Genomic DNA, 27,320 nt, shown 5'->3' with positions numbered 1-27,320 from the left:
CAAATTGGTGAGGAAAACTCTACATCAAATGAAGGAGAAATCTGCTTTTTTTTTTTTTTTTTTTTTTTTAACTCTTTACAATATCTTTGTTCTATGGACAAGTGAAAATCTTCCCTTCCTACCATCCTAGGAGTCTGCTTAGTGTGAGTTTGATTGGTGCCTGGATAGTAACTTGAGCTGATTTAGGTGACCCCCACACTACTACTAGCAACTCTGCATTATAACCAGCTACCATTTCTGCAAGGCAAATGCATTTTGAGTGCCTGTTCTGTGTTAAAAATGAGAAGGTGCATCTGCTTGCTTTGTGTTTGTGTTACACTTAAGCAAAATGGCATGTGGTTATCTGCAGTTATTAGCTGATGATTTCACCACCTCTAAGGAATACAAGAAAAAGCAATTAAATAGTTTTGAACTCAGTTACTGTTAAAGTGAGGTTCAAGCCTCGTGAAAGGATAGAAAGAGGGAAGTGCTGTAGACATCTTACAGGGAGCTGAACCTGCCATACCGCACTCAGCGGGGGAGAAACTTCCCTCAGTTAGATGAATTTTAAGTAGTGTGGGAGCCAATGAGCATGGTACTATTGCCCTCTCCTGGGTAGATTATCAGAGCAATTTTCTGTGACAGGCACTATGAAACTAGGTGCTGGGGGTGTTCATCCCATGCCAGTGGGAGGGTTGGAGACTGAGTGGTGACAGAGACAGGCCCCTGAACACCTTCCACAAAGCATTGCCATCTCCTGAGCTCTCTGAGACACCCTCGTCCCAGGCTGGGGGACTCTGCTGGCTTGCTCAAGATGGAACTTTCCCTGTGACTTTCTCAGAGGTTATTCTTTCCCATACTTAGACAACCCCCATTTCCCCCCCCCACACACACACACTCACAATTTTTTAGTTCAAACAAGAAACAGCTCTTAAGTCTCTCAGAACATGACCTCTTCAAAGTCCCTTACACAGGAGATGCTTTTAACTGGTCTCCTGCTTGTCATTCACAACTACAGATAGGTGATAGCTGAGATAAAAGAGCTGCTGGTTCCTCTCTGGGCTGGTGCAAGGAGAAAGTCTTTCACTCAGGATTAGCAAGCTTAAAATTAACTATGGTCTTCAAGGACTGTTGCCAGAAGAACCCACCTGGAACACTGAAGCTGCAAAGCGTATCAGGATTAGTTGGTTGGCTTTGATGTATATGCATGTGGTTTTCATTTAATTGTAGAAACTCAGTTTGCTAAGACAATTATTGACATTAATATCTATATTATATAAGTCTGTCTCTCTCTCGTTGTTGTTGTTTTTTTGACATTTTCTTTTTTCCAACTGTGGCTGGAGGACTAAAAGCAGCAAATCAGGACTGGCAAGAAGTTTGCGAAGCCTAGAGGTGGCATCCTCACCAGCCAGCTTCTTTGTAGGCATTGTTCAGGTGAGTGCAGATTTCATTGGTCACCTTCTCAAAGGAAGCTTTGCAGTCTCCACCAAATTTCTCCTCCATCAGTTGCAAGATAATGTCACAGATAATCTAAATAGAGAGAAGAGAAGAAACAAATAGAGTGAACTTTCTTCCACATTAGATGTGTAAGAAAGGTGTATATATTTTTTTAGTTGGGTTCCTAATTTTTGGAGAAAGGCAGGGGGTTACAAAAACAATTTAGCAGTATACGGCATACAGAACTAGAAATAGGTACCCCTCTCATGCCTTTTAAAGTGACCTTCGCTAGAAGTTGTCTTCGCTAGACATGCTAGAAGAGCATGTCGTGCTCCTAAGGTGGATAAAACAGATACAAATGCTCTCTGCTAGTGACTTTAGATGGGCTCGGGCAAGTGATCAGATTCTGTATTTCTTTTCTGTATTTGTTTAGTGATGGCAATGCTGTTTGTCAGCATTGTTTCAGTTTGGCTGTTTCAGTTTGGCTGTTTCAGTTGTCCTGCAAAAGCTCAATTCCTCTTGCTACAGAAAAACTGACATCACAGATTGAAGCCTGGCGTAAGCTTTTTATTTGTATCTTGTTATTAGATGACAAACAAATGCAAATCCTGTTGCACTTAAAGTGAGAAAGCCACTGCTGCACCCAGGCGGCCTACAGCTCCAATCTGAGCAGATCTTCCCACATCGCATCTGCTGCAAAGCCTTCTTCCCAACAGCCCTTAGCTGTCCCTTCAAAAGATGATCATGCCAGTCAGGAAGCCAGATGAGCAGCAGATGCAGCTTCTGAAAATCAATGTTTACAGTACTAAGATATATACATACATATATATATGTATGTACATACACTATATAGTACTGTACTACATATGGTATTATATCACAGATCTTAGCTCTCATAAGAAGCCAGAAAAGGGTTTTGTGATAACAAGCCCATTGCATATGCCAGATCTCTCATTTGTACTGTCTTCTACCATCTACTGTCTTTCTTTCCCCCTTCTTCACTCTCTGAAGCATCAAAATACCTGTTTTCCTCTAATTCTTCCCCTCCAAGGGAAAGATATCATCCCTTCACAATGACACCTCAGGGGAAGATGGCTGCTGGCTCACCTTAAAGTTTTTGGGGTCAATCTTGAGCTGGGTGACATGTTTCTTGCCCAGTGGGTTCACTATCTCAAGAAAAGCTTCAGTGTTGTCCAAGTGTTGCACCATGTCATTGATGGCAGTAAAAACCTTCTTGCCATGCCCCCTGACCTGATCTGACTGTTTCATCTCTTCGGCAGTGTCCATGCCTGTGAAGTGTGTGAAGTAGGACTTGGTGTCTGTGTGTTCTGTAAACATCCTGTAGTGAGGGGGAAAGAAACCAGAGCAAGAAATGAGAGATGGCATAGTTTGCAGACTAAGGCATTAGCACTGATAAGTCTTCATGTTCTGGGCCTTGTCTTATGCATATATTAGCCTTTTTCCTTCTCTTTCTAAGAACAAGCCCCTTCTCATGCGTATCTTTGTTCTCCTTTGTCCTTCCTATCCCCCATCTGTGCATGACCCCAGTGTCCACAACAGTCTGTCTCCCCCCTTGTCTCTCCCCAGGCTCTTTGCTTTGCTCACTGCATCTTAAAACCTGCTGGCACTGCTGCTAGTCTGAGATTCACTGATCTGCTGGGAGGCTCATTCACAGCAATTTGACCAACTTTCTTCGTTTTTGCTCCCAGCTGAGTTTCACTTCATAAGGACTTGTAACTAGGACTCCACAGCATGAGGTCTGGGAGCACCTGAAACTGTTATCTGCCTGTGAAAGGCTGAATCTGAATTTTTTTTCCACTGTAAAGTAAAAACTCTCTCAGGCTCGACTCAGTGCTAGGTGGAGACAAAATCCACAGGGAAATAGGAGCTCGTTCCCAGCAGGACGATTGTGACAGCACAATAGTCACAATGATGTTCTAGACAGCAGATGATTCTACTTTGCTCCCAGTGAACATTTTCATGGAGAAACTCTGCTGCTAGCTTTGTTAGTTAACCCCTTTCAGGGGTCCATCCCAGAGTCTTATTGCTTGTGATAAATTATTGTGTGAGTACTAAGTACTGCTCATTTCATTTATAGAAAAGGTAACATGATTTTATGCTACTTGTAAGGGAATTGCTTTTTATAATAAATCAATTAGTCATCTTGATCAAGTTCTTAAAGTAGAGTTTACTTAACTGGATAAACTAATTATCCACCTGAAAGAGCAATAGCAAATTCCAGATTGCATTGCTAGAATAGGAGGGCTTAAGATCCAAAGGGCCATACATTATTACAGTTCACAACATAGAAATATAGCAGGCAGTGCCTGTTGCAATTGAAATGCCAAGAGTGGCCAAGAGGTGAGGTTTTGTTGGTATTCACTGCAAAAATTGCTCTGGGAAGGACTGTCTTTTGTGTCACTTTTGACTTTCATATCACTTCATAAGGAAAGGTAATTTTCCACAAATGATAGCTTTATAAATGTAGATCAGGATCTTAGTCTAAAGCGAAAGTTTTAGGGTTCCAGGTTGCTCTTATCACAGATAAAAATGTCTCTGTCTGCAGTGACATGCTAGCTGGCAGTTAGATGTATGTAGTCCTTGATAAGGAGAAGAACCCAGATCATTCCATAAAGGCAGGGCTAGTCTGTAGGACATTAACACAAAATCCTCTGCAGTAAACTACGCCAGGGAGCCAAACAGTTGGATAACACTGCCATTTTATAGCTGCATTTCTGACCTTAACTGTTCTCAGGTTGTGTAGACTAGAGGGGGAAAGAACAGTGCATAACATTTGTGGAGGCTGATCCAGGCAAAAGATGTGATATACAGGAAGGCCAAAGTGAATGGTAAAGGCATGATAAACATATAATATTTGGCCTAGTCAATGCATATGGACATGATGGAAATCCCAGCTGTAAGAGGAATATGTGAAAGGTGAGTAGAAGAAACTTGTGTCTTATGGAAGAAGAGAAAAAATTGTGTAAAAATTAAAAGAGGAAAGGCAACAGGAATGATACAGCACAGTGAAAAAGATGAGCTGTGGACTGAAAAGTTGAAGGAGAACCAGAAGAGAAATATCAAGGACATTAAAAAAAAAAAAAAAGAGTTCAGAGGCAAAAGAAAAGAGGGATATAGAGTCCTTGTTTTGTTCCTGTTCTCTTTTATACCACAATTCCTTGTCTTTACCTTGACTACATCACTTTTTTGGGGGGAGAGGGGGAAGTGGTGAAGAAATCGTTCTTCTAGTCTTTTCTTCTTTTTCCAACCCCTTTCTCCTACTCCTCTGATTGCTTTTATTTGCATGAATCTCTCTAGTCTTCGCTGTTTCCTTCCTGAGATGGGATAAACCACAGCAAATCATAACGTATGAAATGTATCAAGACACATTTCTAGGCAGTAACTCCAGCTCCTTCTTGTCATTTCTTGTTGAAACCTCTCGAGTAGCGGTGGGATGGACTCTTTCCTTACCTGACCAGCACAGCTGTCCCCTTGTCTTCAGCATCAACATATATCTTCTCCCAGGCACCACAGGCACTTTGCACTTCTGCTTCAGAGAATGACATGGTGAAGGAGATGTTGGCAATAAAGAACACAAAAGGAGGAAGAACGGGGAGTTATTGATAGAGTGGTTCTGCTCCAGTTCTCTGCTTCAGGGCTCTCTAAATACTGCCTTGGGGATTTAAGAGGTCTTGAATGGACTCTTTGCTTCTGTTTCAGTCAGTCACATTGCTGTAGGCTTTAGAGCTGCTTAATCACTTTTAATCAGGAAAGAAAGCAACCACATGAGGAAGGAGGAATAGCGCTCTCACTGTGGAGTCAGGTGCCAGAGCAAAGATCTTGTTCAAAGAGAGAAGGGGGGGGGGGAAAAGAGGGTTTTGAGTGGGGAAGAAAAAGATCAACTCTCCTGTTACTCTTTCTCCCCTGACCCATTGTTTGTCTTCACTTTCCAGACTGCAGTCTTTGCCTGAGCACTAATTTTCCTGGTTTGCTCCTGAGAGCATTGCTGTGCTCTAGGCACCATGGTGCACTGCCATCCTGTCTTCCCAGTGCTCCTTGATCCTTCAGTCTAAGGAGCCCTTTTCCAGCTCTGGCAATTCACTTTAGTCTTGCTTTTGTGCACCAGTCACTACTTTCTTTACAGCTCTCTGGTTTGCCCAGGGACTTGCATTTCTGTTGCTCCAGGTGTTGGTACCAGGTGGTTGGGAAACATCAATGCAGAATGATACCGTACTGCAGACAGTGACTACAGCATGGGCAAAGCATCCGTGGGCGGCCAGGCTGACTCATTTCACTAGGGCAGGAGTTCTTGCTCTGAGGCAGAGCCTTGGCAGTGAAACAATCACATCATTTAACACAACAGTAAAACTGGTACAGAATATCCAGGCCTGGAGCACATATGTTTCTTCTCTTTTGTTACCCTAATTTTCCTGGTTTGCAGCTGTGATCTCTTTCCTATTGCTAAAGAGTTTGCTTGGTGCAGAGAAAGAGATAAAGGATAGGAAAATAGCTAAGCATGGAGCTGCAGCCAGAGAGAGTATGGGCTCATTATTCTCACAGTCACTTAGAATGGGAAGTAAAAAAAAAAAAAAAGGAAGAAAGAAAAAAGCTTAGATTATCCATGCGGCGCCTTAGCTTAAACTCTGACAGGAACGTTCTGATTAAGTCCAGGGTGCACAGACAAAATAATAGCTAAGGGGGCTTGAGGAATTGTTACTGCTAGGCACCAGGCAGAGACAAAACCTCTTATTGTTAGGGATGGTTATAAGGAGGAAAGGAACAGGTGCAAGGTAGAAATATCTAGTGCAACACAGTGAGCAAAACCGGTCTGATACTGCAGACAGAAGGAAAGGGGTCGTTCTAACCACATGAAGACTGATCAGTCTTAGCAGAGGTATGTTCAAGCACTGCTGTGATGGATGCATTTAAATGTTGAGAGAGAAAGTAATGATGCTTAATACAGTGATAAAACTGGCATGCAATCCCAAGGCCTTTGTAATATATCTTTAGACTTGTTCACTTCATACTTTGTGCTTTCCTAGGGGCTCTTTCTCCTGATAGAGGTAAGAGCCATCTCACTGTGGTTTTTATAAATTCATAGCAATTTGGCCATGGCGCAGAAGGGAAAGTTTGCTCCAGCTCCCCCTCATAACATCTACGTTGGTCTTCCGAACTGTGAGGCAAAGGCATCTTGCTGCTCTGTACATCCTTGTTGGGGTATTGTGTATATTCTGTGTGAAATTAAGCATGTTGTGTTTGGGGAGGGTGCAGTTTTGAGGAGCGTGTGTAGCCATAATCTGTGTTTCTGCAGTGGAAAGAGTGGAGCAGTCTTATATGTGGGGTCGAGACTTTAGCGTGTATGGCAAGGAGGGGGAAGTGTGTCAGAGAAGCCGGGGGCTGCCTCTGACTGTACTGGGGAGAGCTGCGAGACTGCACATTACCTTAAATGACTTCATTGAAACTACACATCCCCCTTCCCTCCCTCTCCCTTTTCCCTAAAGCAAACAAAGAGTAGTCTCATGCAAAGCTGCACAAACTTCTGCTTTCTCGTACAAAAATCCTCAGAAAAATGTCCCAGATTTCAGGAAAGCACTGAGAGGGTAGGATGGGAAGCTTTGCTGTTGGGACCACTGCATCTTTGAAGGCAAACATAAAATAGGGAAATTCTGATCAGCTGGACCCAGCAGCTACCACAGACACTCAGAGGAAGGAGCAAAGACAAAATTGCATGAGGTGGTGGTTTCCGGGCCTTGGGATCTGTAATTCCCTGGTAGGAGTTGGATGGGGAAACTACAGAGTTTTTGAATGAGAGCGGAGCATGTGGTGCAGGTACTTATCACAGGCAGCCTCCTGAAAGAGAGGGAGCTCCTGAAGAAAGAGCTGCATTGACTAACATAAGTGAAAGGAGTCAGACATGTCCTGAGCCTATAAATATAAAAATAGGAAAGAGCTGATTTTCCTTTGAAATATGAAGTTATATGATTACTCACTTGCAACTTTTCTTCCCCTCTGTAGGTGTCATGTTCTTCTCTTAAATCAAGGTACGTCCTGACTTGCTGTGGGCACTTCTCATGGGAGAAGCTAGAGAGCAGTGGTGAGCTCTGCTGTTTTGATGAGGGAGGAATATCAGCTGGGAACTCTGGAAAAGCTCATGTTCATGGATACATCTGGAAGGAAATGCAGTACCAATGCACATTGCTCAGGAGTGCATCTTCCCCCTTAACTTTCTTCTTCTTTTTCTTCATCTTCCTTGTTCTCTCTTTCTTTCCCTCTGCTTTTGTACTCAGTGCTTCACAAACCAACCTCAGCTTCACTAGGGGACTTCTCAGCTCTTCTCGCCTACCTCTCGCTTGGGTCATCTCATTACAAAGGTAATGAATTCACTCATTATTTTGTCAGATATCCCCCCAGAGAAAACAAACGATGATTTAATCAAGCATGTTATTGTGTTCTCAGTGACATGCTTTAATATTCCTTGTACCTTTCAGTGTTATTTTGCCACTTTGGAAAATTATTTTTTATTTTCCCCACGTGCAATTTGCCAAGTCCTTGTAAGATGAACACAATAATACCTCATAAAATTTTGACATCTCTAATAGGGTTATAGACATCTATATCACATATCAGGGATCTCTAGTGATTGAAAAAAAACTCCAGAAGACTGGATTTTTGGCCTTAAAATGGAATAGCTATGAACATTTTTTCTGTTTCATCATAAAGTCTTCCTGTTTTTGCTGACCCTCACTAAATCATCTTGGGGGAGGAGGATGCAGGCTTTTTTATTTCTTTTTCCTCTCCTGTTTTCTGTTCTGTTTAATAATCTGTATATTGAAGGAAATGAGTGAAATGTAATTTCTGCTGAACATGGAGAAATATTTTCTAAAGAAGGGTATCAGGTGAAATTGCAGATAAAGCCTCAAACATGGGTGAGAACCTCATTACTGGTGGATGGACAAATCTGGGGTTGGATAGATCACTGGGAAATAAAGGGTAAAGAGCAAAGCCATATTAGTTTGGACTGAGCAGAATGACTGTGCTTTTTCTACCTCTGACTCCTGCCAGTAAAACATGTGACAGACTTCTTAATACAGTATAGGGGAATAATTGCAATTCTAAAAAGTGTTTGTTCCCTTTCAGTTTATGAGGAAATCATCTGGTTTATACAAGTCAATATGACAAGCTCTGGGACTTAGCACCTGTATATGGGAGCTGGAAACAGAAATGCACTTCATCTTGTTACACATTAGTCAGGTGCTGGTAGTGATGACTCTACCTGAAGAGCTAGTTGATTTCCAGGACTGGGCACTATGAAGCTGTCCATGTTTGATTCTGTTTTAAAGTTTGTGAATTGCTATTTAAGTTTAATGTTTAATATAAATAGAATCACCCTACTTATTATACAACAGTGCCTAATCCGGAGCTCAGCAGGCACACCTATTGTAGAGGATGGTTGGAAAAGTGCTCAGCAGCTAGAAGAGAGGGAAAGGTTAGTTTTGGCTAGTTCAGTAGGACTCAGACCCATCAGATGAGGAGCTGTGAGCAGTTCAATAGCAAGGACAGGACTGGAACACCTGGAGGAGACTGTTGAGGGAACTGGTACCAGGAAAGGAGTAGAGCTTTTGCCCGGGAAACATACTGTGGGAGTAAAATTTTTTTTCCTATTAAAAATACTTTTAAATTAAATATCATTAGCTCATCTTCCCTCAGATGACCTATCTGTGTCTCCTTTGATCTTTTGAACTAAGATTCAGATTGACCTTTTCAAGAAACTCCTTCAAGAGAGGTACTGCATAAAAGCAGGTGAGAAAGAAATATCATTCTTTATAGTATGGAGCAGGATTTCAGAAGATGATGAGGCTTGGTTTTTTTATCCCTCTTCCACTGTCACTTCCCATGGAGACACCCTTTATCAGAGGAAACCAAAGCAGTTGAATATCTTGAGTTTTCATACTAAAAGTTAAGTGAAGGCATTAATAGGTATATGTTTCCCTGCTGAGAGTGCAGAAGCAATCCCTTGCCCAGCTTGAAATAGGATAAAGGGGGAACAGTCAGACTCGGATATGGAGTAAGATTAGATCCATGCTCGTGTTCAAGACTGAGCCAGGACTCGAACTGTCTGGGATTTGGGTTCCCATCAGACTTCAGGTGAATGTAAATTGCAACTGAAAAACAGCCCTTTGCCTGCTTTCAGCCTGGCAGGAAGTTGGTTTGATGACTGTACAATAAAGACACAAGGCATTTATGAACGCTAGTAGAAATAATTCCTTCTTTAAAAAATGGGAACACTGAGGCCCAGCAAGACTACACTGAGAGTGTAGGGGCACAAGAGTGTCAGTGACTGAACTAAAACCAGAACCGAGACAGATCCTCGGGACCATGCTGCCCCTCTCCTCAGCTCAACATCCACAGTCCTTATTCTGGCTGGCTGTAACTGCCCTGTGTTAGGTATCGTGGAGGGACCGATGCTTTCCTCTCACAACCGGCAGCAGAGTGCACTTACCAGCCCTGACTAGGACATGTGGGAAAATTCTCTTGTGGGACTGTTAGTTGGCAGGCCTGGGGCAGGTTGTCATGGAAGCAGCAAATCTGTAACTGTTGAATTTAGTTCTCTCTCAATGCTTTGGGTTCCTCCTAATGTCCAAGTTCATCTTAATGCAAAAGTCATAGTCACAATAAACACAGTCTTAAAAAGTTGTTAAAAAAAAAAAAACCAAAAAAATAGCCCTGCAGTGGGAAGCACCTTCTAGTCTTTTCTGCATTATTCCCATTGATATTTCAAATGTGTTTGGCATACATGTCTAAAGGACAAAGGAGGTACAGATGCCACGTGGCAAACCTGTGTCTCCAGCAGGCTTCTGCAATGGTCACTGCTGCTGGAGGCACCTGGCCTCCTGGCTGGGCTCTGCCTGGAGAGACAGGAGCAGGGTGGAGACAAGTGGCTGCCAAAGGAAGTAGAGGATCTCCCCTTTTCCAGCAGTCAGCAGCCTAGCCTCAGTGTCAGGAGGGAAAAGGTTCTGCTGCTGCTCTTTTGCACCATTAATTCACTGGACTGTGAGATCTAATTCTAGGGTAACTTTGCAACTGTGAGAAGTTGCACTGAGTGAATAGACTTTTAAATGTGGAGCTTACTCATTTTAGGAAGAACTTTTGTGCAGTAGCAGATACTTCCTGGCTTCAGTCAGACCTATAAATTCATTGGGAAAAGCATTTGCTCAGGTTATTCACACTTGTGTTCCTAGATGAAATTAGGCAGTGCAAAATAAATACCTTAAAGTATAACCACTCAGCCCAGAACCATAACATGAGCCTGGAGATAATGGTTTTGGAGGCAGTTTAGCTCTTGCTTAATTCAATGTGATGAGCTTGACAACTCTCAGCTTATGTAACGTTCTTCCTTCCATTTTCTGCCCAATAAATCTTACTTTCCTGACACCCCCATGTCCTTTTAGACTGAGGTTAAAGCCTCCCAAAACAGGTATTGCCAGGTTTCTTGGCTGCTTAGCTTGAGATGCTAGGACTCAGTGTTCCTTTTACAGAGATGACAAGTACCTCTATCTGCTCCATGCTCAATATTTGAGAATATCAAGCGTTAGTCGCTCAGAAGAAGAAAAATTAGGAGCTGTTATCAGGCTCTTGGTCTCAATGTCTGAATGCCAAGGATCATACAGGACATGACTGGGAAAGAACTGGAGGTAGAAACAGGCAGCTTTCCCAGCTGCAATCACACTGCACTTCTCTCTTCCTTTGAAGGAGCAATAGTGGACTCGGAGCCATGTTGCACTTTGTGTGGTGAAAGTACAAATTCCAAAGAATAAGACAAAGCAGGAATATTCAGCTTTTGAATTCACCTTTTATCTTTCTAGCAGCACAGACTTGAAACTGGCTTAGTCTGGGAGACAGAGGATGGCTAGTTTAGGAGCAAGAGGAGCAAAAGTAGCTGGGTGGGGGGTGTAACCCATGTGTTTTTTCTTGGCTTCTCGCCACCCTGGATGGCCCCTACATAGATTACAGACAAGTACCATCTGACACAATGGAAATGTATTAAGGCTTCTGCTGTGAATTACTTTTATTGCATGCAAGAGTTAAGGTTTTATATGCAAAAACAAATGCAATGTTGTATTCAAAACAGTTCAGCTTCTGTACATCATAAGGTGTAATTATATGTGCAGATTAATCCTCTGCCTTAATGTTTAGCAACATTAAGTACATTGATAGCAGTGATTCTAACACAGCCGTTGCAGCTAATAAAGATTCTGGCACTGAATTTTAATCCAATGTATCCAGCTAAGCAAGTATTTGCATTTGGACAGTTTAGCAGGGAATCGCTACACCCTTAGCATACAAAAAGAGAATAGTAATCATTTTAGGGCCTGATTAGGTGGTGGGTCTGTTCTGATGTGGACTCAACATTTTGCTTATGCAAAATCCTTTTGAAGTCAGCAGGGCTTTTAGGTATAGGAATTTGCTCAACTAAATCAGACTGCAGGATCACAGCTTTTTCTTGGTCAAGTTTGAACTCATGCCAGCCAAACTGTGCTGGACCTGTTCATAGGAGCAGAAGGCAGAGGAGATTTTATGGATTGGAAAATTATCAAGCCCAAGTCAGAGGTGTAAGAAGTACTCACAACTGGATAGAGGGGCTCAGGCAGGTGCATAAGCATTATTCAGTTCTGTAATGTTACAGTCTGACATTAATATTTGCTCAGTTAATAAAGCCAAATCACCCAATGGTTTAATGCAAACAGCACTCCCGCAGTTTTGGATGCAAACCATGAGACTGTACTGAGTTACTGCTTTACATAGTGCCTTTGACTGAGACAATTTAATTTTTTAATTACTTGTGATCTATTTCTAAGCCATGTTCTGAAGAAAACTCAAATCTGTTGAATGTCACCACTGGCAGAGTTAAACCTGAATTCCAGATAAAGAGATGTGAGATCAGAGGAAGAGAGGATGTGGCTGAAAGAAGACAGTGGGCTGAAAGAAATAGGTACGGGTTGGTATATGAGGAAGCTAGACACCAGTGCAGAAGCTTTATATCAAATACAGGTAGGGTACAGGCGCTTATACTGGTGTTATGGACTACCATGTTCAGAGATGCAACAGGGCTAAGCTAAAAGGGGAAGAGAGAAAACAGCAGATAAACCTGCTTTCAGATATGGCAGATAGTAGGATGCTGGACTGAAAGGGTGGTTGGTGAGGGCAGAATGGAAGGAACCAGGGGATCACACTACTAAACTGTTTACTTGTGTGAGCAGAAGGCTGGATGATGGACTTCATGGTCCATTTGCTTTTTCTATTGTAGTAGTTGGTTACCTCCCATTTGAGTCATTCTGTCCCTTGAGTTGTTGTCCCTGCTTCTCTATGAACTGAATATTTACACAGCTAAAAAATCTATCATAACTGTCTGACTTTGGTTGGAAGTAATGTCGGTACCTGTGGCTTTAAATTCAGTGAGCCCAAATTTAATCTCCAGCTTCAGTTGACGCTTCTTCCCCAGCTTTGTGTCTGGCATTGGAACCCTGCAGGAGCCAAGCAGTTCCAGACCTTCCTCATCTACATACTGAGCATCCTGCTTTTCTGTGCAATAGAAAGAAAAGCATACACTTGTCTGATCTGGTTCCGTTGGATGGAAAGTAAAGTGGGCAACTTCATTTATATTCACTGACTCCTCAATTCCCACCCATTTCTTGAAGAGATCATCACAATAAACATAGTCACCAGATTTGGAGACTCTCCATTTACGTAAATCATGGATAGCAGGATCAAATTTCTGAGTTGCTGCTATGCCATATGTCCGAGCACTGACTCTTGAGGCAACAGTCTGTGGATTGACTCCAAATAAAACAGCCCCTTTTGCAATGGCCGCTTGGGTCTCTATTGGACAAAGGATATGATACTTTTTGCTGAAGCCCTCACAGATCTCATCCCTCAGGATGACACTAGATGCAAAGCCTCCCACAAGCAAAACGTACTGGACCTTGGCCATCTCAGGCTTGTGAAGGATTTCCTTCAAAGTATCAATGATTTTTTTGGTGCTGTAGGCAAAAAAGCTCTTCATTTTCTCATACGTGATCATGATCGTCCCATCTTGCCACACAGCTCCCTTTACTTTTTTGAAGAAGTGGGAGATGTCCTTCTTGCACTCTGCCACTGGTCAAGTTGTAGAAGCAACGTATGTAGACCTCCTCCCTACTAGCAGAGCATTTCTGTAGACTAAAGTTGTACATCATTTGTTGTAATTCTGTAGGGTCACTCTTTACATATCCCATACACCATCACTGAATATTTCCTTGGGGAATGCACTGAAGTTTTCATCCACTGTGTTGCCTCCCCATCCACCTCCAGATGCCTTGTGTAACTCTTTAAGATAATGGTTTTCCTGGATCTCATGTACTGTGATGTCTGTTGTGCCACCTACACACACACACACACACACACACACACACACAAAGTTAGCTGTTAGAAAACTGGTAAATTACATGAGCCCATTATATTACGTTAAAGATGTTAAATTACATGAGGTCATTACTTTTCACTGAATGTAGTCTTACTTTCTAAACTCCTGGTTCCTAAATGTGCTTTTCTGCTGCATTTTTTTTCTCATTCTCACTCCTCCCCTCTTGCCTGTATGCTTTCAGATTTCTTAAATTTAAGCCCTTTTGGCTACAAGTCTGGTCTCTTAAGGCCCCTGTGACGATGGAATTGCTGACGAGAGCTGGATGCTCTGACTTGCTCCCTGCGCAAGCTGATCTCCTTTCTGATCATGAATTGAGATTGGCCTCCTCATTTAGCTGACTCCTGCCTTTTGATATGCAAGCTCTGAATTAAGATGAGCTGTGGTAGTGGGACTCTGTGCCCAAGTGCACTTGATCCCTGCTCAATAGTTGTTCAGGATCACCAGACTGCTGTTGCAGGAAATTCATATATTACACAAAAAAAACAACCCCCCACAAGAAACTAAAGAAATTGCTAAGAAGTATTCCATCAAATATTCTTGATGATTTACTATATAAGGCCTACTATCTAATTTCTTTGATCCATTCACTGGGCAGTATTCTTGCTCCTAGAGAGGAGGCCGTAAATTCAAACTACACAACAGCATGTGGGTGTGTGTTGGTGGCTGCCACCGGGATGTGGGGCAGGTTGGCCTGGTGCTCTGGCAGGAGATCCTGCTGCAACTCTCTGGCCTGAAGACATTAGATGCTCAAGGGCTTCTCTTTGCCTTGGATCAGATCTTTAGCAGTCCTATTCATTCCTCCCGATTTCTGTCTCTTCCATGGGGCCCCATTAAGTTAGAAATGAAGGAAGTAAATCCTATGATAAGCACAGCAAAAGAGTCTGAGTTTTCAGACTTCACCTCAGTTCTTTGGGACTCTCTGTGTCAGATACTGCAGAACTTAGCACACAACAAACATGGTACCTGTTGAACAGGAAAAATATTACCTCCACAGTCAACAACAATATACTGGATCCCTGGGGAGTCTTCAAACTTTTTATTGTCACTGCTGTCTACCATAAACCCTTCCTGTGGAAGCTGTTTGCACCAGAGTGATGCAGCCTCCGGTTCCAGGGCAATAATCAGCTTCTCAGAAAACATGTCAGAGATGAGTCCTGCCTAAAATCACAAGAGAGAGGTGTCAGTTCAGGAAACGTAGCAAGATTGTGGGTTTCCTGCCGCTGCATGAAAGCCATGTGCTAGTGAAGCTGTTCTCATCGCAGGAACAGCCATGCTGGAGTAACAGCTTCACAGAATGGTTGAGGTTGGAAGGGACCTCTGGAGATCATCTAGTCCAACCCCCTGCTCAAGCAGGGTCACCTAGAGCATGTTGCCCTGGACTCTGTCCACACGGCTTTTGAGTATCTCCAAGGAAGGAGACTCCACAACCTCTCTGGGCAACCTGTGCCAGTGCTCTGTCACCCTCACAGTGAAGAAGTTTTTCCTCATGTTCAGACAGAATTTCCTGTGTTTCAGTTTGTGCCCATTGCCTCTTGTCCTGTCACTGGATACCACTGAAAAGAGTCTGGCCCCATCCTCTTGACACCCTCCCTTCAGATACTCATACACATTGATAAGATCCCCCCTCAGCCTTCTCTTCTTCAGGTCGAACAGTCCCAGCTCTCTCAGCCTTTCCTCATAAGAGAGATGCTCCAGTCCCTTAATCATTTTAGTAACCCTTGCTGGACTTGCTCCAGGAATTCCATGTCTCTCTTGTATTGGGGAACCCAGAACTGGACACAGTAACTCCAGATGCAGCCTCACCAGGGCTGAGCAGAGGGGGAGGATCACCTCCCTTGACCTGCTGGCAATGCTCTTCCTAGTGCACCCCAGGATACCACTGGCCTTTTTGGCCACAAGGGCACACTGCTGGCTCACGGTCAACTTGTCCACCAAGACTCCCAGGTCCCTCTCCACAGAGCTGCTTTCCAGCAGATCAGCCCCATTCTTGCATCACTGATCTCTGTGGGGCTCATTTCTACCTGGCAGGGGGAAGGGCAGAGTAGTTGTGACTGCCAGTTTAGGGACCCCCTTCCTGGCATGGGAAATTCCCCTCCCTGATAGACTGAAATTTAAAATACAGGTTGTTTAAATGTTGAGGATTTCCCTTACTTGGATGGATAAAGAATTCTGTGGAGATAATTTGAGGAAATGAGGTAACCACTGCTTTTACCTCTTTTGCTGCCAGCCGCATGAACTACCTGGCAGCAGCGCTCCATATAGCTGGGACAGTAATGACCCAGGTGACCTCCTTGTGGTCATAGACAGTTTGGAAAGAGGCATTCTGAATGGTGCTCAGGGCATGTTCCTTCATGTAGCAGAGGCTTTTGGAAAAGACTGTCAGGGCAGGAAGTGTCTTTCCATTGCTTGCTTCCAGCTCCATGCCAGAAGTGACTTTCTACAAATGAGCTAAAACAGTAAAAATGTCACAGGGTTGCATGTGGCAGCCTTAGTAATAGACCTGTCCGCTTTACACTGAGCACTGCACAAAATATAGCACAGAATGAGATTGCTTCTCCAAATCTGAGTAAATACCCAGAAATGGCTTTGGTATGTGGCTAACTAATCGGCACAGATCAGCTACCGAACCACTTACCCATAACATCTGTGAATCAATCGGCAAAATACAAATGTGATTGATAAGACAATTGTTTTTCTTGGGCCAAATTTTATAAACACCTCATAGACTCTCCTGAAACAGCAGTGGGGAGAATTGCACCATCTATGTGATACCACCATACATTTCCCAGGTGTATGTATACAGACTTCAGAGCTTTCTGGTTGCTCCTATACTTCTGTGTATGGAGTTAACAAAATATATACTGGACACATACATAAACAAATATCCCTATGGTGTGACACAGACAGTTCCTCTATAATGTGTCCTCTTGATTTATGGGCTTTTGTGTCTCCCCGTGTGTATCCTTGAGTTGTCTGAAGCTTGAGGCAGATGGCTGCTCTGAGATATTTTTGTCTCTCCCAGCAGTCCAAAATTCCCTCCATCAGTCCCTGGTTGCCTGCTCTGTCTAGCAAGAGTGGAAGTTGTTGTCTGTATCCAAAGATGTTTGGGGAGCCAGCCTCTACTGCATGTATTTCTCTTTGTTCTGCCTCAGCATCCATCAAAGATAGCCCTAAGTCACAACAAGGATCATCAGCTCCATCAGCCTGGGCTCCTTTACGGCCAACAGAGAGAAACAGGCAGCCACAGGGGCTGCCCAGCTTAAATAACACACAGTGAAGACAGGTGAGATGAATCCTGTTCTGGAAGCGCAGCGATTGAAGAAAAAAGGAATTTGTGTTCAGTCATCAATTCCTTACTTATAATCTCGTTTCCTTTCACTGTTCCTGGATCAGTTATCAGAGGGTGAATATGTGGAAGCTGTGACAATGTCCTCCATGGACATTTTTTGTGGAGATTCATAAGTAACTAGTGACACATCTAAGAAGTGTTGTTCCTCTTTCCTGTCTCTGAGCCCTTTTAATACAGTTTTCCTCAACGTTTGGTGAACTAAAATCTCTCCCCAGCTGCTCCCTCCCCCCAAAAAACCTCTCTACACAGATGTTGTGGCAGACCACGTCTTTCCCAACTTTCCTGGAGACAGAAGACTTCACAGAGGCCTTCCACACAGCACCTCCACCCACCTCCAATTCAAAACTAGTTGCTTAGCACTGGAGGATGCCAAATAGCAGACACGGGACCTTCTCTGGGCCTGGCCCTGCATTCTGGTTTATTCCATGTTTTCAAGCACACATCTAGTAGAAAGCAAGGTATAGTGCAAACACTCAAAGTGGAGAAACACCAGTGCAGAGAGTTCAAAGTAAAATAAAAAAAGCCAAAGTGAGCTGGTAAAAGTAGGTGGTGACATTAAGGAAAAGTTAACTTCAACAGGCAAAAAGCAGAAATGGTGGGAGGATTATGGGAGGTCCTGTGGGAACCTGGAGCACAGACAAGCAGTCCCTAAGACAGCATAATGTCTGTTTGAAAGCACAGGACCAGAAAAAGCTGTGAACAATTCTGATCTAGCACAGAGTCTCCAGAGAGAAATGATGGCTGCTACATCTTTGACAGACAGCTAGAAACCCTGAAATCAGCTTCAGCATATCAATCGAGCGAAGGAGAGACAGGCCAAAAAGAAGTGTATAACAGGAGAGAGCCCTCCTTGTGATGCTGAGGCTGCCAAGCTTCTCCAAATTGTGGGCAAATTGCTTTGTTCCCTGTAAAGGACTGAGGCAGGGAGCCCCAAAGGGGGGCTCTCTGGATTTCTCTGCTAAGCTCCAGATCAGAGCAGCTTTTTGTTAAGGGGGAGTGTTTGGCTTCTCTGAGGAGTGCTGTCAGGTTTGATAGTCTTTGGACAAGGAATTGTGGCATAAAGGAAAGGCTCGTGAAGCCTTTGGCTTATTAAGAATATTAGCAGCAGCTGTTCTACATACCATGCCATACAGGTTCATCTTGAAGTTCTGGAAGAAATACCACTTGTGAGCTTTGCTGCAGGGCAGGCTCTTATACTTCATCACAGCATCGTAGCCAAATTTCCTGAACTCCCGCTTCTCATTGAACAGGATGCATGTGGGTGTCTTTGGGGTCTTGAGCCCGTGCTCTACTCCCCAGAACACCTGGCGGATTTGGCCTGCCCCTGAAGCAAGGGAAAAACTACCCACTGTAGGAGGTGCCAAAATCTATGGCAACGACAAAGAGCGACGTACTAGCCATTGCTGAGGGCAGCCCACAGGGGCACAGCCAGGGTCATTGCAGAGGAGTTAGGCCACAGACTGTACTTGAGTGAAACTGAAACTGCTCTGGCTGATCTTGCAGGGTGAAGCCAACCTTCCGCACTTGATTGGCTGGGGGAGGCATGCTAATGAGTGCAATGAAAGGAAAGGGTGTCTTTTCCCGTAAAAAGGAAGGCTTGTTGCTGCTCTTTATGGCAGAAGTGACTTTGTCCCTTGGTTTGTGAAAGCAAGAAAGTGCCTGACACTTGCAGGAGTTTCTGGTGCTCCTGTGAGCCTGAGTCGTCTTCTCCCTTCTGCTGCCACTCATTGGGCAAACGTTTTCTGCCAGCATAGCCACATGGATAAACCTGAGCTTTCTTCCTACAGCAAAGCTTGGATGCCTGAAGCATTGTGTATGGGCCCTGACCCTAGAGAGAGGACTTCAGAAGGAGATGGCAGGTACGTTGCATGCGGGGGCTTCTTTGGCTAACTGGAGCAAGTTTCACCTTAGAGCCAACCTTGTGGAGAAACCATTCTGCAGATCCCTACAGCGTTCCTTGGGGGTTGCAATGAGGGCCTGAAATGTTTCCTGCCTGTGACATTTGTCAGCAAAAGCTGTGTTTCCTGCTTCCTACCCTGTGGAGCTCTGCACTGGAGGCACATGGCCGGTCAGTGCCCTGTGATCCATCCAACACAGCTCCAAAGGGTGAGGCAGCTCTTAAATGGCTGTGAGGGGAGGAGAGATTGGAAAGAAGAGTCTAAGCAGTGTGACAGATCCTAGACAGCGGGACATTGGGGGCAAGGTCTCTGAGCGCCTTCGCTTTGAGGGGAAAGGCTGACGTAGTCCAGGTTTTATACTGAGTTGTTGAGCTCGGCAGATAAACTGTGTCTTCAGCGAAAGCCTGGAGGTGAGCTCATGTGGCTGAAGACTAGTAAACTAGTTAAAACTGGTAAATCCATGTAAACACCACCAACACCCATGTCAGTGGGAGAGCAAGGGGGAAATGCTGGGAGAGAGGGACAGGACAGTGCCTTGCAGCAGCCATGCAGACTTGAATCTGCATGAACTGCCTGTGAAGCCTCATGCTTAGTCATTCTCTGAAGAAATAAAAATTACCTTCTGAACACACAACTTCGTTATTCTCTGTTAAAAGAGAAACTACCTTATGGTGGTGATTTCAGCAAAACAGCCCCCTACAGTGATGGTTTCCCAATCCCGTTTCACGCTCTACAGTTCTGGGCTGAGTTTGTTTTGGGGGAGTTCTCCCCATATGCCGCCCCCTTCATCCAGCCCGAACGACTGCTCAAATCTTCTGCCTGTGTCTGGCGAGCCCTGGCCTATGCTGTCCTCTGAGCTGTGCCAGGCATCACCTGGGAGAGTGCTAGCTCGCGTGTGCCAGAACCGTGCCCGGGCGTGTGCTGGGCCATCGCGTGCCCTGCAGCCTCTGTTCTGGCTCTGCTTTATTGACGAGTGTAGAGGCAGCTTCGGAGCCTCCGCTCAGGGGGCTGTCTTGTAGAAAGCAGCTCTTGGCAGTACGAGGGTTTCTTCCTTCACTGTACAAATTCCCTTTTCTTTTTTTCTGCAGAAGACCAGCTGGCAGCCAGTGGCAACAAGCGGTCTGGGGAAGCGAGAGCGAGATTTCATGCCTGAAGACCCCATGTGCTGACCAGGCAGAAAGGCCCAAGGAGGTGGAAAAAGAAGCGGGGTGAGTCTGGTCTGGTGACCAGAAATTACACTGCCTGGGGCTTTCTATAGCCTCATTCTTGTGGGCCAGGGTGTTTTTCATTTTTTGGAGTGTTTCAACAGATAACGTGATCCTTTGTAGGAAGAATGTATACAAAAGAGGGAAAAAATGTAAATGTTTCTGGGACTGACACTGAATCGTACTCAAACCAGTGTGAGAACTGCCCTCTTATGAGCTGGGCACGCCCCGAGGGAAGATATGATGGTGGCAGGGATTCTTGTGAGAAGGAGGGAAGGAGTTAATTGAGAGGAAGGGAAAAGAAATGATAGCCTGCCACCGGGATGTGGGTGCAGAGAGGGCATCTGTTTGTTTGCTGGCAGAGACCGGAGGGATCCCGTTCTCTCCCTCTCCTTCCTGCCACGACCTTCCTGCATGCTCTCTCCCCAGCTCCCTCGGCTTTTTGGCCTTCTCACTCTCTGCCTCTTCCAGCTCTGCAAACGCTGCATCTTCCCGCCCTTCAGATACCTGTTGTCAGGCCTTTTCCTTCTGCCCCCCAATCTGGTGGGAGTGTGTCCAGCAAGAGCGCCAAGGGCTAGCACGGGGATCCCACAACGAGCGACAAGATGCCCTGCAGAAGAACCACCAGTGTCCTACCAGCGACCCTGTGATGCGGTCACTGCCTCACCTCGGTTCTGGGCGTGCTGTCTCCAGAGCATTTTCCCAAACGTGGGAGCCTGAAAAGGGCAAGACTCAGAAGTGCTTCCCTCAGGTCTGGGGTGGGCTCTCCCGGCTGCCAAGCCCTTGTTGAGCCCTGCCCACAGAGGAGGTGGTGCCACAGCAGTCATTTTGCAGGTCCTTGATCTGCAGCTGGCTGGCACTGATGCTTTATGGATGGCTACAGTCCCTTCTCTGCCCTGCTGGGAGAAGCAGGCAGACCTGCAGTGAGGTGGGCCCTGAGGGTCAACTGTATGTGGCATCTGGCAGGGCTGCTTAGACAGAAGAGGCTACAAACATGCCAGGCACAAGGAGGGTTCTGATTTAGCACCAGAATCTGGGTAGGTTTTATTGGGAACCCAGAGGCAACCTACTGACGCTTTGTGATCTTCATTGCATAAGGTGCACACCTCACACTGAATTTCAGCGTATTTCATTTGCACTGTGGGCACTGCCCTGTCCTCTGACTCACAAAACCACCCACCTGGCAAAGCACGGCCCTGAAAAGTTTTGGTCTTGAGACTTCTTTCCCTGTGGGCTGATAAGGAACTGGAGGGAGGTCGTTTGGCTTGTGCATTTTGTAGGACTTCAGTGGACACGTTCTCACTGACCGCAACACATTTTTTTGTTTCTTCCGTTCCTGATGGACTGACGGATAGGAGGAGGAGGTGTTGGTGTGACTCTGTTGAGACTCAACTATGATTTCTGGAGAGTTGCAACAGATTATGTGATTCTTTACAATGAAGACTGTACACAGACAAGGGAAAATTTAACTGACAAAGCAGAGACTTATGGGGATAATTCACAAGATTACAACGTGTGCATGAGGTGATATAGCTTGCTCTGAAAGGAGGGGAAAAAAATATGAGAGGTCTCCTTTATATTAGGACTGCATGTACTTGCTCTGAGATCTGTAATACCAAAGAAAACACAACCTCTAAAAAACCCTGGTGAATGATAAAAAGCAAAAATTCCTAGCACTCACATGGCGTGAATATGCACCAGACTGACCACTGAGGTCATCATGTAGAAAGGGCTTTTTTAAGCTCTAGCAGTGTCACCTGAAGAGCAGGCATTGGAGATGGGAGAATTTCAGCCACTGGGAGAACAGGAGCCCAAAATTACCCAGGCATCTGTGGAGAAAAAAATCTAAGAGGACAGAAACTCTCTGGAGGGTTTCGGGATGTTTGATGGTAATGTTTTCATGTTAAAGATGGAGAGAACAGCTAGAGAAAAGAGCAGAGCACATTCTAACCAATGCAGAATCACTAGCAAGGAAGATGCAGGTAGAAAGCAAGCTGTGTGAGAGTGACCATGAAATGAGAGGGGTGGGAAGGAGAAAGGCCATCGCTGACACCCACTGTTTTCTTCAAACTCACTGTCTTTCTCTTGTCTCGCCTCCAATCCTCACAACCCTACCTCCCTTTCTTCTGCCATACATGGCTTTCACCAGAGCTCTTGCTTTGCTTTGAATGCAAATGCCAGGTGGGGTTCTGTGAAATCTTTCCTGGGTGTTGTACGCTTTCCCCCCTCACCACTTTTTTGCAGGCATTCAGAGGACTTCAGAATCAGCTCTTCCATAGGGGTAATTCCACTGTTGTCCCAGTGTCCAAGCACAAGTGAAGAGACCTCACAAAAGAAATCTCTTTCAGAGAATTTCCTGGAGTGGTCACCCAAAAAGTGTTTCAGCAGAAAGGTGAGAAGTGTGAAGAGTGCAAGAATATGAAGGAGAATAACAGAGACCTAGAGGCAAGGTAGGCTGTTTATTCATTTTTCCAGTGCAGCATGTGTTTATACACTGAGGAGCCACATTCTTCTCGCTTTCCCCCATCCTTATAAACCCCTTGTTTCTGAGCAAACAGCGTAGACGCCTTCTTCCCAGACTTCCTGCCTGCCAGCATCTCTTTGTAACTGCTCTCTGGCAGATGACTGGGCTTGTTCTGGAAAGGGAAGGAGATGTTCCCAGTGTCAGTATATTAATAAAAGGAATTAGCCTACAAAGATGCAGTCCAAATGCCATTATCTGATCATATGCCACTGTGACCCTTTGAAGTAGACCTGGGAAAGCACTACTTCCCGAATGCAAGCTGCTTGCCAGCCAGTATGATATAGTCAGGAAATGGGTTGTAGAAAACATGGCACTCATGAAACAGAGGTCAATTCATAACATGCTGTGAAATAGCTATACTTATTCATTGTTTCATCTTGTCTTAGCCAAGCTTTTGAATCTTCTTCTTGCCCTAGACTCCGGGTGCTCTTGTCTAAAGCCATGAGCATGCTCAAGCACTCTGAGAACATGAATGACTGTTGGTGTTTGTCTGCAGTGCTGCAGAGGTATGACATGCTCAGACCACCAGAGTGGGAAAAATTCAGGAGCTCCGAAAGCCCCTGTTTGAAGTATAGCACTGGCAGGAAGATGATTAAGGTTTGTTCATGTCTGTTTTCTGGAGCTGAGTTTTATCAAATCAATGTGCCATAGTCAGCAGACCAGGCTTTGAGTGTTTAGTACTTCTCTATCAGACAAGGCTGGGTACTAAATTATGATCTCTTATTTCGCAGTCTGGCAGGGCCTATATAATGCTGTAAAGACCAAACTGACAGAGACCTGCTTCCTTCTGCCTTTCAGAAGGGCACATTCAAATCCCAGTCCCATATCTTACCCATACTAGGCACTAGCTGGTAGAGTGGGGAAACAGTTCAGTTTCCTTATGGTTAATGCTTTAAGTACTAGGTGGGAGATCCTCTTCCGATGTCTGACTCGCTGCTCTGATGTTGGGGGGGGGAATCTAAAGGAAAATATCAACATGCTACACTTTAAATCAAAATTTTGAGGACAGGATTGTGGAAGAGGCTGTGATTAGCATTGATTACAATGACAAGGCCCCACAGATGCTGAAGAGTGACGTTCATCATGCAGACAGCTCACTGAAACTCTTTCTTTCCCAGGTATTCAAGATGTATTTCAATCAATTATGGGACCTACAAAGTACTCTAATGCAGATGTGGTTTCAGTATGTGCTTTCCACACCATGTTTCTAGTATCACTGTGATTGCTGCTCTGATCAGCTGTTGTCTTTGCATTGCAGAAGCTGTTTGATGCCTGTGAGATGGATTTACAGCACAGAATGAATAAAGTATTTGAACTCCTTGAGATTCCAGCTTTGAATGACACTACAATCGACAGCAAACAAGTACTTAATGTCTCATTGCAGTTGGGGTCAGGCACTAGGATAACTGGACCATCTGTGTCTGTCATCCATTTAGACCTTTGTTTCTGCTAGGGACATTGCCCAAAGTATACTGGCAAATACAGGGTGATTACTTATGAACTGTGAGAAAAGTTGGAGTGGAAAGGTGAAGTTCAGCATATTTTTCTGTGAGGTTGGGAGAGAGCTGGTGCAGTCCAGGACACAGCTAGGGTCTGTGATCAGTATTAGTTTCATTTAGGCAGCAGGCAACCTTTTTCCATCCTGTGATGCACAGACATATTGTTGCATGTCTAAGTCATCTGGCTGGCTGGGGTGCACATACAAATGCAGAAAGCATTTCCCAGGCCTGTGTTCCTATGATGGGACCTTCCTCCAAAACTTGAAACTAGAAGCTTCTCCATTGCTGATTGATGTGTTCAGGGAAACAGAAATTCGCAGTGCTCAGGGACTGTACTGCTGGCCATGCCACACTCTAACAGTCTGTTTTGTGCTGTGCTTGGTCTGTAGGGGCTGACACAACAGATGAGGGACATCTTAAAATATGCCTATTCCCAAAACAACCTAAAGTTTTACAGTGATGTGGTGAGTAAAAATACAGCCCAGGAGAAGGGGAAGGGGTCAATTTTCTGACGTGTATGCAGCTTGGTATAAAACAGGAGAGGCCTCCCTTCTGCTTGGGGTTGTTTTCCACTTGTAGAGAGGGTTTTACAGCCCATATACTCTCACAGGCACACACAGAGGTACGTGTACCCTTGTATCTCCCCAAAGCTGCACCTGGGAACATCCTCCTCTGGCTGAGAAGCTCCTCCAGCTCTTCCTATGGCTCCATGTCACAGTGTTGCCCCCATCTGCTGGAGGATGGTGTGTGAACAGGAGACTGGCTTGGAGGTGAGCTGCATGGGGAGGCAGCAGAGCAGCTGTCTAATTTAGTTAGAGCCCTAGCAAGCATCTGACAGCTTGCCATTGGGGAGCAGTGAGTATGAGGCTGCTCCTCAATGGCAGGGGACCTGGGAGCCACAGGGGACAGCAGGACAAGCAGGGCAGTGCTTTCACCAACGAGCACAGCCCCACAGCACCCAAGCAAGGTGAGCAGAGCAGGCCAGGTGATGATCATCAGGGTCAGCCACAGCCCAATGATCGCCAGGCAAGCCTGTACCGATGAGGCAGCTTGAGGTCAAGCTGGGAAATCAGTCCATTGGTTGGGGTCAGCAAGGTACAGGGCTGAGCACAGGCATCCCAACAGCATAGCTCAGGCAAGCACCCAGGCAATCCTGAGCTTAAACTAGCTCCTGAGTCAAGGGGCAGAGGGTGCACGGATGGAGTCCCCAGATGAGGCTTCTAGCACCTCCTTCTCACACCACTCTTTCTGCCAGCTTAGCTGTTTTTGCAGCGATCTGATCCGAGGTTACATGGCCATGCCATATCAGAGCTGAGTTTGATCACAGGTAGCCAAATGTCTGGGGAGGGTGGGGAAAGGCTACAGAGACTGTTGGTTCATTCAGGACCCTGACACTTGCTGTCCAAGTGGGCTATAATCTAGTTTTTTTCCAGGAAATTATATATAAAGCTTCCAAAGAGCAACTTCATCCACTTGCAGCTTCCTGGACCTTTCCAAAAGCTCAGGCTTGTCAAGCTCTTTACAGGCCTCTGTTGGATATGAGGAGATACAGACAGCTGTTGGCCACTGGAATGGTCCAGAAGGCAAGACTCCATAAATAAAAGAGCCTTTAAAGTGACTCTGGGACCCCTGTCTGTCCCACTCAAAAAGCGTCAGCAGCTCTGACAGATGAAATTCTTTAATGCTTAGTTCATGTGGAGGAGCTGCACAGAATCAGAGCAGGTCATCAAAGCAACATTGCAAAGCTTGTAAAACTGATTTTACTTGATTTTCAGGTCAGTGACTGTGATCAGAGAAATTACATTCAAACATGCTTTATGATGGAGTGCTGCAAAGTTTATTGTTTGCTGCGTCTTCAGGACTCACCCATTAAAGCTGAGTGGTGCCTAGAGGAACATTCAGAAAAATATTTAGAGCATGGGGACAAGAAAGGCTTGGAGCACTGCAGAAAAAAAGTAGCACTTCCGTGGCCCCTTTTGAAAAGTGGGGAACAAGTCATTAGGAAAGGTGTAATCTATGATAAAAAGTAACATGACTTTGGAGTCAAGTTACTTATATGACCATTGGGAGATGAATCAGCTGCTGTGCAATATGCTGCTTTTCTTTCTCCCATGAACTGCCTGCTTTCCAGACCTAGTGAGTTAGACACCCCTGGCTTGGGACACCTTGGACACATTGTTATTTACAAACAAGGTATTAAAAACTGAAGATGTTTGACTTGGCAGCATGCACACATATTATGTAACTTTTGTTCCTCACCGTCTCTAAGCAGCATTTGTATGGAAGGAGAGTCTGTGCTTCTAGCCTACCTTTTGTGTTCTTCACAGATGCTTATGGCATTGTGGGCTAATTTTAGACAGACAACATTGGGGATCTCACCCATCCCATGAAGCACCTGCCTCCTCACCAACAGCATGTGGGCTCCTACTCTGAGAAGCTCTGAATTGCACCTTACCCTAACAGCAGTGGTATCACTAATCTCCACTGTGTCTACAGCAGGGGCACAAACTGCAGGCTCGTACATTTTGCTAATGAATGGATAGTGAGCACAAAGATGACCTGTTCACAGAAGTCCTGTTCACTTCTGTTAAGAAGCAAGAATCCTGCTTGGATAAAAATGCTGTTGAGAAAGAGGACAAGGCACTAAAAGACAAGGAAACCTGTGCTCGCAAAGGCTACAGACTCTCATAAGACTGTGTGCATGCAGACACAGACACTGAAGCCCGTTCTTCTATGCAAAAAGGCCACTCACTGGTGCCCACACAAATACGGCCTGCCTGCTAGTACTCCCATGTCTGTGCAATTTACTGTGCCAGTCCTACACCCATCACAGCTCTTGACTGAAGTACCCTAGAAGCTGTATTTTGCAGCATACTGGGGGATGCAGAGAGGCAAATACATGTTTATGTGCTTGTGTGACAAGACTCCTTTTAGTGAGAAAATTGAGATTCACCAAATAAAAACGGCTA

At 44.9% G+C, this 27,320-nt stretch overlaps 3 protein-coding genes across 3 annotated transcripts; 1 reads left to right on the top strand and 2 right to left on the bottom strand.

The window, feature by feature from the left end:
* Positions 1-1,198: 1,198 nt before the first annotated feature.
* Positions 1,199-4,983, bottom strand: LOC106488537 (cytoglobin-1-like). The gene is made up of 3 exons (XM_013947404.2): positions 4,888-4,983; positions 2,524-2,755; positions 1,199-1,509 (listed from the first exon to the last, which is right to left on the bottom strand). The coding sequence occupies exons 1-3, from the start codon at positions 4,980-4,982 to the stop codon at positions 1,381-1,383; spliced, it is 456 nt and encodes a 151-aa protein (XP_013802858.2). The 5' UTR covers position 4,983; the 3' UTR covers positions 1,199-1,380.
* Positions 1,385-27,320, top strand: LOC106488420 (uncharacterized). Its single transcript, XM_013947301.2, has 9 exons — positions 1,385-1,413; positions 7,432-7,457; positions 19,013-19,084; positions 20,212-20,331; positions 22,677-22,778; positions 23,269-23,449; positions 24,111-24,215; positions 24,741-24,815; positions 26,127-27,320. The coding sequence occupies exons 3-9, from the start codon at positions 19,023-19,025 to the stop codon at positions 26,379-26,381; spliced, it is 900 nt and encodes a 299-aa protein (XP_013802755.2). The 5' UTR covers positions 1,385-1,413; positions 7,432-7,457; positions 19,013-19,022; the 3' UTR covers positions 26,382-27,320.
* LOC106488419 (heat shock 70 kDa protein 12A-like) lies at positions 12,794-18,972 on the bottom strand. Its single transcript, XM_067311003.1, is given in 7 exon segments — positions 12,794-13,571; positions 13,573-13,684; positions 13,687-13,833; positions 14,863-15,034; positions 16,089-16,313; positions 18,347-18,569; positions 18,571-18,972. Coding segments are annotated over 7 exon segments (1,713 nt in total). The 5' UTR covers positions 18,627-18,972.

Source organism: Apteryx mantelli, chromosome 1, assembly GCF_036417845.1.
Source record: "Apteryx mantelli isolate bAptMan1 chromosome 1, bAptMan1.hap1, whole genome shotgun sequence".
Taxonomy (NCBI): Eukaryota; Metazoa; Chordata; class Aves; order Apterygiformes; family Apterygidae; genus Apteryx; species Apteryx mantelli.
The sequence above is the reverse complement of the archived record's forward strand: the minus strand, read 5'-3'. Positions and strand labels throughout refer to the sequence as shown.